At 61.5% G+C, this 13331-nt stretch overlaps 1 protein-coding gene across 1 annotated transcript; it reads right to left on the bottom strand.

Annotated features, from left to right (window-relative positions):
- Window positions 1-950: 950 nt before the first annotated feature.
- On the bottom strand, window positions 951-10813 carry CABP7 (calcium binding protein 7). Its single transcript, XM_073223397.1, has 5 exons — window positions 10297-10813; window positions 2622-2765; window positions 1756-1868; window positions 1290-1443; window positions 951-1078 (listed from the first exon to the last, which is right to left on the bottom strand). Exons 1-5 carry the CDS (start codon window positions 10403-10405, stop codon window positions 951-953), a joined length of 648 nt encoding a protein of 215 aa, XP_073079498.1. The 5' UTR covers window positions 10406-10813.
- Window positions 10814-13331: the final 2518 nt, after the last annotated feature.

The raw sequence follows: 13331 nt of genomic DNA, 5'->3' as shown, positions 1-13331 counted from the left end.
CTTCCTGGCACACACAGCTCTGGGCTGGGCCAGCCCCTCAGCCCAGGGTGGCACGGAGAACCCCTCAAGGCTTCTGCCCTCAAGGAGGCCCCTGGCAGCGGGGAGACCCCACAGGCAGTGCAGGCCCCAGCTCTGCTTCCTTCCTCGGCTACACTCCAGTTCTAGATCCTGTGCTGGGGTGGCGGTGGGCAGGGTGGCCCTTGGGCCATGGGCCTCTGGTGGCGGGGCCCAGCGGGTGCGGTACTGCAGGACCACCTCAGATGCACCCTCCCGCATGAACTTCTGCCCTCACCAAGAATCCCTGTTGAAGGGGTTGCTGAGGCCAAATCTGGGGGCCTTCTGAGTCTCAAGCTCCTCATCTGTGAAATGGGCAAATTCTCTGCCCCCAGTGGGTACATGGAGGAGAGCTGGGTTTGAGTCTAAGGACGTTTAGCGAAAGGGACCCTGCAGAAAGCCAGGGTTGCCCTCAGGTCATACCAGGCATAGGGCCCAGGAGATCCCAGCCTCACCCACCCAGGAGGAGGTCTTCTGCCCCCAGGTCCCACATTCAGTCATGGCCTGGGAAACCTCAGGGACCAGGCTCGGGCTGGCCGTGTGGCCTTGAGCACAGGTTGCCCCTCCTGCCTTAGAGACCACAGCAGCTACTGGGCCCGGTGCAAATCCATCCCCAGTTTCCCAGGGGCTCTGAGCAGCAGGAAGAGTTAGTGCTACATACAGGCCAGTGGGGCGCGGGCAGGGTGCGGGCAGGGTGCGGGCAGGGCCACCATCAGCCCCTCCACAGCCAGGCCACGGCTCCGTGCTAGTCCTAGGGGGCAGTTGTGGTGCAGTTGCTGGGTGTCCAGACCCTGAAGTACACGCAGTGGTGGCCCGGGGAGGCAGCCAAGGGAGAGGACTGCAGGCGGTGGTGGGTATGGAGTGGGCCCTGTGCACCCGCGTGCACCAGGCGGCACCTATTTCATGCCGCTGCGCAGCACCTGGTTGGCTGCGATGAGCATGACGCTAATGATGAAGGCGATGGCGAAGGCGCAGATCAGACTCTTGCGCACACATGTCTGGCGAATCTGCTGGTTGGAACAAGCTGTGGCCGCCCGCCAGGGAGCACCAGAGAGAGACAGAAGGGGACAGCAAAGCATCGGAATCAGGAGCCACCTGCATTTCCGCACGTGGACTTGTCCCGAGGGGTGCACAAGCTTGGGGCAGGCAAGGAAGCCCCCAGCCCCCTCTGCAAGCCCCTGCCTCCTCCCCCTCAAGCAGTTGGCCCCGCCTGAGGGATCCCAGGTGCGACTCACTCTCCACGTCCACGGGGCACTCCTCGGCCGTGCCCAGGTGGCTCTCCTCTTCTGTCATGATGATGTTTTCAATGTCCTTCATGGACAGGTGTTCGCAGAAGGTGTCATAGAGCAGCCGTTTCAGCTCGTCCACAGTCAGCTTCTGCATGTCACACTTGAGTGGTGGGGGAGACACAATGCTCTGGCCACCACCACTGCCACCATCCCCACCCAGTACCCTGCAGCCACACAAGCCCAGTGACAGGGTTCCAGATTCTGCAGGGCTGGAAACCACTCATTCCTTTCCTCGAGTCAGCCAACACCAGCCTCCCCTACAGAGCCCACTGCCCTCTGGGAGGCAAGATGTCCAGCAGACAGAAGCCTAGAATGGGCATCCCCCTTTACAGAGTAGGCCTGGCCATTCACTGGCATCATACAGCCCTTCACAGTGTGCACAGCCCTAGGTCCCAGACCAGCCCGGGCATACCTTCCAGAAGACGGTGTCAAAGTCAGTGCCGTGGAACTTCTCTGGAATTCCTGAAGTGGAAAGCTTGGGTCCCAGGAGGGTCACAAACTCCTCAAAGTCCACTTGGCCATCACCTGGAGCAGGCACAGGTCTAATCAGCGAATCAGCCTGCAGCTGGGCTGGGTCCTGGGCCACTGTGGGCCTCAGGCACTCCCCTCCTTCTCTGAACCTTGAGTCACCAGAGTGTGCCAGCCTCTTGGCCGATGCGGAAGCCACCAGGTGCGGCAGTGGGGGTAGGGTGCAGCAGGTGGCCCCCAAGCATGTGGAGGACCATCCCATTTCAGAAGCCCCCAGGCTTCCCAGCACCCATGGGTGGGTGGGGGGCCAGACATTCTCCCCGCCACAAGGACAGGAAACGGAGCTCAACAGTGGGGCCAAGCTGCCCAGGCTGCCACCAGCTCTCTGGGCGAGAGGAGGCTGGGGAGGAGGCCAGTAGGACGAGAGGATGGCACTGGACATTACTGGGCCTTGTGGGGTTTTCCTTAATAAAATGCCAGGTGGCGAATACAGCTCAACCAATGATTTTTTTATTTTGGGTGATGGGACCCGGGGTATTCAATATATATCCTTTCTAATTGTACTTTAAAATTTTCTCAATATACAGAGCAAGAGGGGAAGAGTCCATGACTTCTGGGTGTGGCTGGGGTTGTCATACTCTCCGGCCTCAATTCTCTAGGCTGAGAAATGGGGCCAGACATGGCTGCAAACTGCCATGGACTGGGGGTGGCTGGGGGTGAGAGACCCGGGACAGGCTCCTTTTCAGGGGCTCAGGCCCCAGCCCGAGCCCCCCAAGGGAAGGGGTGACAAGGCGATGGGGTGGCGCTCACCGTCCATGTCCAGCCGCTGGATGATAACCTCCAGCTCCACCTCGTTGGGCATGTAGCCCAAGGAGCGCATGGCCGTGCCCAGCTCCTGCTTGGAGATGAAGCCATTGCCGTCACGGTCGAAGACTTTGAAGGCCTCACGGATCTCTGTGCAGGAAGCAGAAGAGGTTGGGACCTCACCCCTGTTCCCAACACCCACCTTCCTGAACTTCCAGGATCCCTGAACCTGCAGCCTGAGCACAGCATTGAGAGTCCCCTCGGGGGCCTACAGCTCTGGTCAGAGACATTGGCAGGTTCCCAGAGCCCAGGGCCACTGACTGGGCAGCAAAGCGAGGCCGAGGCAGCAATGAGACCGTCTTCAGGGTCTTGGTCTCGGCGTGCTACCTCCCGGAGCCTCTCAACGACCGTGTGTGGTGGGCACCGTGAGTGCAGGGGGGAGACCGGCTCCCCAGGGCCATGGTCACCTCTGCGAGCTGCCAAAGACTTTCCTGCCCACACCCCACTCCTTCCCACCCCCCCATGCCATCACACATTCCCACCAAGAGCTCAGCCCGGTAGCACCGGCCAACACTCACTGATGGTGGCCGCATGCGGCAGCTGCAGCTCCAGGCCAGTGGGCAGATAGACCTGCACAGACTGCCTCCCAGAGCCCATGGTTTGGAGGAAGACAGAGGCTGGATGGAGGGGTGCTAGCAAGCCCAGCCAGCTCAGGTATGGGGGTCCCCCCAGTGGATCAGAGAGGAAGACGGAGGCCTGAGGACCTGGGTGAGTTGGACAGGGAGCAATGCCCTGGGCTGGAAGCCAGGGAATGAGCAGTCCAGTGAGTGACCTTGGGCCAGCCTCGGCTTTATCCCCTGTAACGCGGGCAGTAATGATATGGGGACTCAAGGGTTTTAACCACGATGTCCAGGAACTGCTAAGGGGTCCTATTCTCTCCCTGCTCACCTTTGCTCTACCTGTTTCTCTGCCTGCTGTCCCTTCATTGTTACTCAGGCCAAGACGAAATCCCAAGAACATTTCCTTTGGTGAGGAGGGAACCTCCATCCACTCATACCCTCTGCTCCAGCCACTGGGGGTCTCCTTTTCCAGTTTACCTGCCAGCCTCCTGGTCTTTCCCAAAGCTATTCCCCTGGGTGGGACTCTAGCAGTGAGAGAGAATCCTACCTCTGTGTGTGCATGTGTATTTGGAAGAGAGGAGAGATGCTCTGTGCTGCAGTCCTAGAAACTGAGGCAGAGAGGCGAGATAGCCAGCCTGGATCAGTGCAGGGTCCAGGCTCTTTCTGGTTGGGACCTGGCCTTAGGGGTCTCTGTATCTCTGAAACTGATTGTGGGATCCTGCACCATGGGGTCACTCCCTGATCCCACTGGTGCCAACACAGACAGGGGCTGTGGCCCAGAGAGGGTGGCTGGGTATCCCAGGCCACACAGCAAGGTGGCTTGGGCTGAGGCCCCAACCTGCATCAGGCTCTTCCTACCTGGTGTCTTTACCCAAGGCCTGGAGGTGAGACCAGTTGACATGCAGGCCAAGATAGAAACAGTGGGCCATAGCTGAGCTGCCTGTACCCCTAGACCCCTGACACTGGGCTACTCCCAACCCTCCTGGGTAGGGCCTTAGCAGATGGTCTCCTACGCAGTGGCCCCATGGTCAGGAGAGCAGTAGGATGGGAGACCTGGGCCAAGCCCAGAGGTTTCTGTAAACACTGGAATCTGGAAACTCCAAGCCAACTCCCATGTAAAGTTTTCCTCGGCTGCTGATAAAGTGATGAGCTCCCCATCACCAGAAGAATGTAAGCAGAAGCCCAGGGGTCACAGAGGCTGCTGAGAGAGTTCAGTTGCTTGGGAATCTCTGGGTTGAGATGAAGGCACAGGGTCATGCAAGCAGGCACATCCTCTGCCCTCTCCCTGCACCACACACACACTTAGGTCTCTGGGCAGCACTGTTGCCCTCCTGACCCATCTGAAGGCTCTGTCCACCTCAGATGGCCCAAATTCCAGCCCTAGGAGCCCTTTCAGTCCTGATGGGCAGCAGCCAGGCCTGTGAACATGCACATTTGTCTGGAATGCTCTTCCGCTCACCATGGCGAGCTCGAATGCATCCCAGCAGGGACAGCACTGCCTGCCAGCATGGACCGCACCGCCTCCCTGAGGTCCACCCTGCCCACTAGCTGCCCGTGGCCTTCCTCGGGCTCCCACAGCTCTTGCCCCATCCTTGCACTGACCGCACGGGCCTGTGAACTAGGAGTTCCGCGAGAGCAGAGACCAGGTCGGTCCTGCTCGGGGCTAGGTCCCTTTACTTAGAACAACGCCTGTCTTTCAAGCATAACCATTTGCTGAATAAATGATGAAATGAATGAATGACTGATTTGGGGACCTACCGACCTGGAACATACAGAGAAAGGAGCTCAGCAAAAGTTCATAGACACTTGATGTGAGGCCATCGTTCAGCCCATTTACCCTGTTTGTTTGTTTTTCCTCAAAGCTTTTTTTTAACTGAAGTGTAGTTGATATACAATCTTATATTGGTTTTCAAACAATCTTGTATTGCTCAACAGTGGTTCAACAATTACCCATATTATTAAATCCTTGCCCCCTCTAGTGCGGTTACTATCTATCAACATAGAAAAATGTTACAGAATCATTGGCTATATTCTCCATGCTGCACTGCTATCCCCATGACCAAGTTACATTATGATTGAGAATTTTTGTTCCCTTTTATCTCCCTTGCCTTCCCCCCAACCCACCCCAAGCCCTCCCACTTAGTAACCACTAGTCATTTCTCAGTGTGTATGAGTCTACTGCTGTTTTGATCATTCTGTTTTTCTTTGTTTTTAGATTCCACAAATAAGAAAAATCATAGAGCCATTTACTCTTGGTTTACAAACAACCCAAGTAAGGGTAAGCATTTGCTTTACACCCCCCAAGCAGGCAAGAAGCATAAAAAGAAGCTGAGGACACCACTTGTCCACTTGCCCAGCCCCCAAGGACCCCACTCCCACCCACCCTTTTGGTAAGCACAGAAGAGGGGAATCAAGGGCAGGGTTGAGGGGACCATCCTCAGACCTTTGGGTCAGGGACTGGTTTGGAAGGAAGGACCCAGGCTCAGGCACCCCATCTTTCTGGGTCCTTAGTTTCTGCCTCTGTAGAGGCCCATTTGGGAAGTCTCACGGTTGGACGGCAAAACCCTGAACACACAGTAGGGCAGCAGTGGGCACTGGCCCCACCCTCCCCTACAATGAGCTGGGGTCCAAACTGTTTCCCCACCCTGGCAGGCCTGGGTATGGCTTTCACAGCCCAGAGCTGCTTCCATTGGAGCCCCTGACCCCCTTCTGGAAGCCCCGAGGAGACACTGGGCCGCACCGGACAAGTGGAGGGCAGGGTATGTGTCAGGCAACGAACACGGAGGCAGCCCATGGGCCCCATGGCCATTTGTCAGGCGGAACTAACCTCCCAAGACCACTAGATAAACCCGAAGACTGCCACCTCCAGGCCCGCATGTCCCTTCAGCCACCCCTTCCTGCACACCCAGCTCACACCCCGGTCTTGCTTCTGTGCCTTTGCGCGTGTTGGGAGCCCTGCCGCAGGGGCGGCGACTCCTGAGGCCAAGTTCAAGGATCACCTGCTCAGCCAGAGAAGTCACACAGGCCCAGGTTCAAATCTCAGCTCCCCCACATCCTGGCTGGGTGACCTGGTGTTTGCTCACCTGTTCAAGAGGGCTGTGGGGGTGACTAAGTAGGAAAATCAAGTGTGTAAGTACTCACTGAGCTGGGCCTGGCTCAGAGCGCGATGCTGTAAACCTGAGGGCCCCAGACGGCAGAGTGGGAGGGAGAAGGGAGAAGGGACCGAGCATGCCCAGGAAACCAGGCTGGCTTCCTGTTGGCTGGTGCCGGGAAGGGGACCGGGCGCAGAGTCGGGCTCTGCTACTCAGCAGCTGAGTGACCTGGGCAAGGCCTTCCCTCTCTGAGCCCTGAGAGCCTCAGCTGTGAGATGAGAACGTGACGCCCTCAGCAGGGCTCCCTGAGAGGGGTGGGCGTCACGACTTCCCTGTCACTGCTGCCACCATCGGCACATCCCAGCTGGGCGACAGCCTGGCTCCAAAAGCCTTGCTCCATCCCTGCCCCATGGCCCTCCTTGGGCAGCCTGCTGTGCCGTGCCTTGTCTTGCCTTGTCTTGGCATGGGACGCCTGGCCTAGGAAAGGGCTGGCAGGGCACTGGGTTTCCAGGCCGACACTCTCCTACCTGCGGCATCCCACCTGACACCCCAGTCCCCTCCCAGCCCATGCAGCTGTGTCAGGACCTGAGTCCCCTGCAGGCACCAGGGGCCTCCAGCGCTCTGTCAGGAGGTTGGAGTCCAGAGAGGGGGTGCAGAGGCTGGAGTCCACTCAGGTGGTGGGGACCGTCTGTCCTCTGCAGCGCAGCTGCCATCCGTGGCATTGGCCCTGCGCCCCACCACTTTGGCCTGCCTGAGTTCCTGGCCTGCTTGAGGTGGCTGCTGGGCTTGCAGGGAAGAGGGGCAGGACAGGGGGCTCCCCTGCCCCCATCTCGCCACTCTCAAAGCAAGTTCCACTGTCCGACTGAGCAGGCCAAGCACCGACCCCAGAAGCCTGCCATGGTCACTGTCTGCCTGCCTGTCTGTCTCCTCCCTCCGCTCTCCAGCCAGAGATGCTCCCCGTCCCCATGGCAAGGCCAGGCTCAGTGCTGCTGCGGGCCGGGGGTCCTGGCTGTGTGTGTCTGTTGGGTAGGGGCACAGGGAGAAACTGGAAAAGCCTGGGCCTCCCCCTCACGGAGGCCAGGCAGGCTCCAGGCCAGCTCTGCCCAGCCATGGCTACCCTGCCAACTGACATCCAGGGCTCCCCACGGCCACAGGTCCCCAGGGGCCTTTGCCACACATCCAGTGGCCTCTTCCACACAGCCCCTCCCCTCCCTGACTTTCTGGCTGAGCCCCTGCACACCTCACGTCCCTGCCTCAGGAGCCTTCACCGATGCCTCCGCTCTCCGGGCTTCTACCCCCGCTTGGCCCAGCTGCCTCCCAGCAAAGGCTGCTGCATCCGTCCCAGGCCCCCACTGCAGGCCAGGCCCAGGCTGAGCCCTTCCACTGCATCTCTGTCACCAGCAGCCTTGGGGAAGAGCAATGCCAACCTCCTTGTACAGATGGAGAAAGCAAGGCAAGAGGGACAAGTGGTTGCCCAAGGTCACTCCATGAGTTGAGAGTGCACAAACTCGAACCCAGTGCTATGTGGCTGGGAAACCCTGCACTCTCCACCTCCCCTCCTGGTCCTCCTCCCCCCGGGACTAACCGCCCCCTGGATTTCTGCGGCACGTACTGTCGGCAGCATTTCATCCCAAGCTGCCAGGCTCCCTCTTCTTGGCACATGTGGCTCCCCACCAGTGGGTGGGTGTCCTCCCAGCAAAGGGCCTGGGTCTTACCCAGACTGCTCAGGGGCAGGAATACTAATGTAGGGCACTGGGGAGGGGGACAAAGGGGCAAAGCAGGGGATCTGTGCCAGGCATGGTCACCCTTTCACCCAGCCCTGGGATTCAAGGACTAGTGGGGCCTGCAGGAGTTTGGTCTTCCAGGAGGAGGGCTTTCAGGGTGCGCACAGCCAGGAAGCGGGTCAGTCATGGAGGCTTCTTGCCCTCATCCGTAGTTGCTTGTGGGCTGTGAGATGGGCAGGGCTGCCCAGGTCTCTGCTTGCTCCACAACTCCCACCTGCCCATCCCTGGATGGCCCTGCCCTTCAGATGCCCCCTGTGCCAGGGGCCCGCTCATCCTCAGGGCCCAGGAGAAGGGGACAGGAGGGAAGCGGGCAGTGCGTTTCGTGTGGCTGGTGACTAACACTTCTGGGCTTCTGCCAGCGTGTCTGCCTCGCGGCCCATGGGGAGCCTGCCGCCTCCTTGCCCCCGCACTGCCTGCCCCATGCCCTGCCCACCCCTGCGTCCCAGCTCCTTTTCAGCTTCTCCCCTTCTTCAGTCTGCACCCCAGGCCTGCAAGATCCAGAGAGAAGGGACCCAGTGAGGTCCATTGCGGTGCTGCTAGGCCCGTGGTGGGGTGCTAAGCACAAGGGGAGGGGATGAGGCGGAAGCTGCCCAGGGTGTGGGAGGACGATGCCGACCCCCTGCACAAGTGGCCAAGAGGAAGGGATGGATGTGGGCCCAAGGAGGGCACAGTGGCAGGAGGTGTGGGGCTGGGCAGCCCAGGGCAGGAGGAGGCAGTGGTGAGGAAGAGACAGCCTGTGCTCCATCCGCTTCCCTCCTGCCCCTCCTCATACCCCCTCCTCTTCCCAGGTCCTGGGTGAGACTCTGGCTCCTGGGCTTCGGCCCAGACTGCGCAGGGATTTGGGCTTGTGGGGTTCAAGGCCAAAGATCCAGCAGTGCCACCCGTCCATCGGTCCTGCCCACATCAGACGCCAGACCCATCTCCATGGCTCTCCTTGCCTCCGGCTTTTGGGAGACTTGGGGAGGAGTAGGTGGCTCGTGGTCTGTGGTGCAGTGGCAGGAAGGCACTGCCGGCTCCCTTCTGATCTTCCCCCAACCCAGCCTGACTGGCCCAAGATCTGCCCCTTCCAGGGCTTAGGAACGAGGGGGGGATCTCTCCCCGTGCCTCCCCTTGTGCTCCCTGGGATCCCAGCGGCACCCCCCCACCCCACTCTGATGAGCCCCAGATCTCAGAGACCCAGGACCCAAGATAGCAGAAGAGAGGCCCAGCCTCCGGGCAACCTCAGCCCTGCTCCCAACAGCAGACGAGCAGATCCCACAGGGCCGAGACTCCCCTCAGCCTGGAGCCCCACTCCACTCCCTGTGGGGCCTTAGGAAGCCTGGAGGAGGGGAAATCGTAACACCTGCTCCCAGCCCAGCAGGAAAGAGCCCGCAGGCCCCAGGGGGCTCACTGCTCCCCAGAATCTTCCATCCAGAGACCCCAAACCCCTGCCTTATGCTTAGATCTGCTCAGCCCAGCTGCCTGAAGTCCCCATTCATGTCCAGAGGCGGAGAGACTCTGTGGGGTACAGATTTGGGTCCCGGCCTCCCCGTCTCTCCTTTCCAGGCTTGGTTGTCGTGACCAAGCTGCCCAGTCTGGCCACTTGTTGTCGCCACCGCCTCCTGGGCCGCCTTCCCAGCACTCTGGGCCGGGGGTCCCCGCAGGGCTGTGGGGAAGGGGCTCCGAGCGCGGAAGGGGCTGGGGGCAGCCCGGCAGCCGGCAGGAGCAGGGCAGTCGCCCTCTCCCCTTCTCTGGCTGCCGGAGCGGGTTGGATTTGAAAAGCGACACGAGCGGAATGTCAATCCCAGAGCTGAGCTGCGGGCGGGCGCCGCGGAGGGGGTACGGAGGTGGGTGCTCCTGTCCGGCCGGCGCGGAGGGCGCAGCTCGGACCCCCACCCCAACCCGCCGCGTTGCCGCACCGTCACCGCGGACTGCGCGGCCCCGTGACCCCGCTGCGGGGCCCGGCAAGTTTCCGCAGCGCGGGGGACCACGCGGGCACGGGCTGAGCTGTCCGGGCGCCTTGGCGACCCCCACCGCTGCGCCCAGGGGCTCGAGCGGGTCCTGTCTCCCCGCGCAGCTGCTCGCTGGAGCGTCCCTGGCCGCCGGCACCCACGGACAGCCCCTCGCCCCCCGCGTCCCCGGCCCGCGCTTCACCTGGGCGCACAGGTAGGAGGGCGAGCGGGCGGGGGTCCCGGCCTGCACTCACCCTCCAGCTCGTCCTCGGGGATGTCCACCGGGCGCTGCTCCGACAGCAGGTTGGGCACGGTGTAGATGCCCCGGTACATCAACGCCGCCGTCACCGGGTGGAACGGCATCTTGGAGGCTCCGCGCCCGCCCGCCCGCCGCAAACTTTGAGGTCGGGGCTCATGGGCCGGTGGTGGCCCCGGGGGCGGCTGGAGCGGGCGGGGCGCGCGACTGCGGAGGGCGGCCCGGCGGCGGCAGCAGCGGTGAGGCGGGGGGCGCCCCTCCGGGGGCCTAGTGCCCCCACGTCCCGGGCCACCGGTCCATGCCGCCCCCTCCTTGGTTGGGCTCCCGGCCGGGGCCCCGCAGGAACGGCGGGGGCGGCACCGCACGGGCCGCCGCGCGCTGTGCCCACCGCGCCCGCTCCTCGGTGCCCCGCGCGCTCCGCGCTGCTCGCTGCCCGCTAGTCCGCTCGCCGGCGCGGCCGCTCGGCCCGCCGCTCCGGCTCTGGCCGCCTCTCCGGTTCGTCCGCCCGCCCGCTCGCTCTGTGCCGCGCCGGCTGCGGTCCCCGCGTCCCCCGCCCGCCGCCCGCCCGCCCCCTCCGCGCCCCCCCCACCCCGCCCCCTTCCCGCCGCCGGCCCCTGCGCGGCCGCCCTCAGCCTCGCGGGGCTCTTTCTCCCTTCGCCCCGGCCTCCCCTGTCCCCTGCAGAGGACCACCCCGCCTCTGCCTCCAGCCGCAGCCGCCAGGACCACGGTGGGGGTGGGGCCCTTCCCGCCTGCCCCTTGGCCCGGCCCCACCTCCCGCCGGCAGAGAGCAGGGAGCTGAGGCACAGAGACGTGAAGGCGAGGTGAGGTTGGCTCCGGGGCACGTGGGTCCTCAAGGGGAATCACACGGTGCTGGCGCCAGGAGAGGCTCCAGGGTGGGGAAACTGAGGCAGAGAAAGAAGGGCATTGACCAAGGTCATGTTGCAGGGGCCGCGGGGGACAGGCCTGGGGCAGCTCCCCCTCGCCATGGCTGAGACTTCGCAGCTGACCTTACCCCCAGCATTGGAGCCCAGTGCTGGCTCCTTCCTAAGACCCCACCACTCAGCCTGCAGAAGGGAAGCCATGGTTTATCTCATAGCCCCTGGGGGCAATGAGGGCCAAAGAAGTGGCCGGGTGTCTACAGGGACTGGTGTGAGGGTCTGTCGATTCAGATGGCTGCAAGTTAGACCTAATGCATGTGCAAGGTGTGCCCAGGCCCTGGGGCATGTGTGTGGGTAGTGAAGGGGCAGGTGTTGGTGGGATGCATATATCTGTTATCCACGAGAGCATGTATGTGTGTTTATGAGTCCACATGGAGGTGGACACGTGTTGGGAGTGTGTGGATACCTGTGTAAGCCAAGGTTGTGAGTTGGTAAGGAAGGGGAGGGCAGGGACTGGTGGGCAGGAGCCTGTGGGTGGATGGGGGGTCATACACAGGCCTTCTGGCTGGGACTGACGTGAGCATGTGTGCACAGATGTGCATGCATATTTATGGGGGAGTGGTTGACCCCCAGTCTCACCATAAGCCTGGCCATGTCTCTGGAGCTCCATTGGAATCACCTCCTTGCCCCCTTTGAACCAGCCAGCCGATGGCCCCAGCAGGAAAGCTGATTGCTGTCGCCCTGCCTGGCCCTGCCCTTCCCAAGCTGATTACATTTTTCTATTTGTTTCTGCTTTTGTCACTGATTAATCACAGCCCTGTCTCAGGGCCTGGGGAGAGGAGGCTCAGGGAGAGGGGCCAGGCCTGGGCCCCAGGACTTCTCTGGCATGGCTCTTGAGGGGACCCCCAGCAGCATCCACAACCTGCAGAGGAACCAGGATGGATCACAGCTGCTTGTTTCCCAGTCTCTAGGGGCCAGCTGGGTGCCCACTAGGACCTGGGGCTGAGGGTAAAAAACCCCAGATAAGCCCTCCCCCAGGTCCTCCTTGTCCACCTGTCCCCTGGCCTGACTTCCTGCCACTGGAGCTGAGTGCTTTGATCTCCCTCAGGTCTTCAGTGGAGCAGAGGAGTGGGGGAAAAGACCCAGAATTTGGAGGCAGGCAAACCTGGGACTCCTGCATCTACCACCTCCTTGCTGCCTGGGAACTTAGTCACTTCCCTTGATCTCCCGGGGCCTTGGTTTCCCCATTACGAAGTGAGGAAGGCAGTACCACCACCCAGGTACTGGCGAGGATGAAGTGATGTAATACATGAGAGGTGCTTGGCAGTACCTCCCTGTATCTCTTGGGAGTTTCCTATTAGCATGAGAATCCCCCCCCACCCTGAGGAATATGAATTAATAATAATTAAAGCTGCGATGTATTAATTGAGAGCAGGAACCACAGCAGCCCACCCCTCTGGTGTTTACTCAGTGGCCAGGCTGCACCAGCCCGGGCCGGCAGATTCTACATTAAGACCACCTTCCCTCTCCCCCCACTCTGAGGGAGGTTGGGCTAGAGCCTGCTGAGGGGCTGGTGGGAAGCCCAGCTCCTGGTGACTGCTGCACAGCATGTTGGCGCTCGCCTGATGGACAGGCAGCTCCCCCTGCATCCCCTGTGGCTTCTAACCTTGCTGCCCAGGAGGATAATTTTCAAAGGTGGGGGCAGAAAGAGTCCCTGAGTAAATCCAGCAAAAATCACGTGGGTGGGGCTACTTAACACAGCCAGACCCCGCATGTTTGTGCTGAGGGAGGCGTGGGTGTCCACTGAGACACCAACTCCCCTCCAGACCTCAGCCTTGGTCTGTGGCCAAGGGGCAGGCTGTCCACCTTGTGATCAGGCTGCTTCCTGTGGCAGGCTCCCACCAGGCCAAAGGGACCTTCCAGGGATGGTAGCCTCAAGGTCATGTTGTAACCTACTGCTTGGGCTATCCCTGACATCCCAGTTTCCTGGTGACTCAGACCAGTCCCTGTCCTCTTCCCTAGTGCAAAGCCATGGCCCACCAAGTTGGCTTTGGGCCCAGGGGGCTTCCATATGCCACCAGCTGTACCTGCCTCCCCTTCTCCATCTTCCAGTGGGTACCTTGGCTACACCTGGGCTGTGCACATGAGCTGCACA

This window comes from Manis javanica, chromosome 15, assembly GCF_040802235.1.
Source record: "Manis javanica isolate MJ-LG chromosome 15, MJ_LKY, whole genome shotgun sequence".
Lineage (NCBI taxonomy): Eukaryota > Metazoa > Chordata > Mammalia > Pholidota > Manidae > Manis > Manis javanica.
Note: the sequence above shows the minus strand (reverse complement) of the source record. Positions and strands in the feature narration are given on the sequence as shown.

Bases quoted from the DNA above. Each gene is read 5' to 3' on its own strand.
- CABP7 (XM_073223397.1), bottom strand. From the start codon at position 10,405: ATGCCGTTCCACCCGGTGACGGCGGCGTTGATGTACCGGGGCATCTAC. The intron at 2,766-10,296 runs GTGAGTGCAGGC...CTTCCTGCACAG, and splicing joins CCCCGAGGACGAGCTGGAGG to AGATCCGTGAGGCCTTCAAA. The intron at 1,079-1,289 runs GTGAGTCGCACC...GGGCGGCCACAG, and splicing joins GTGCCCCGTGGACGTGGAGA to CTTGTTCCAACCAGCAGATT.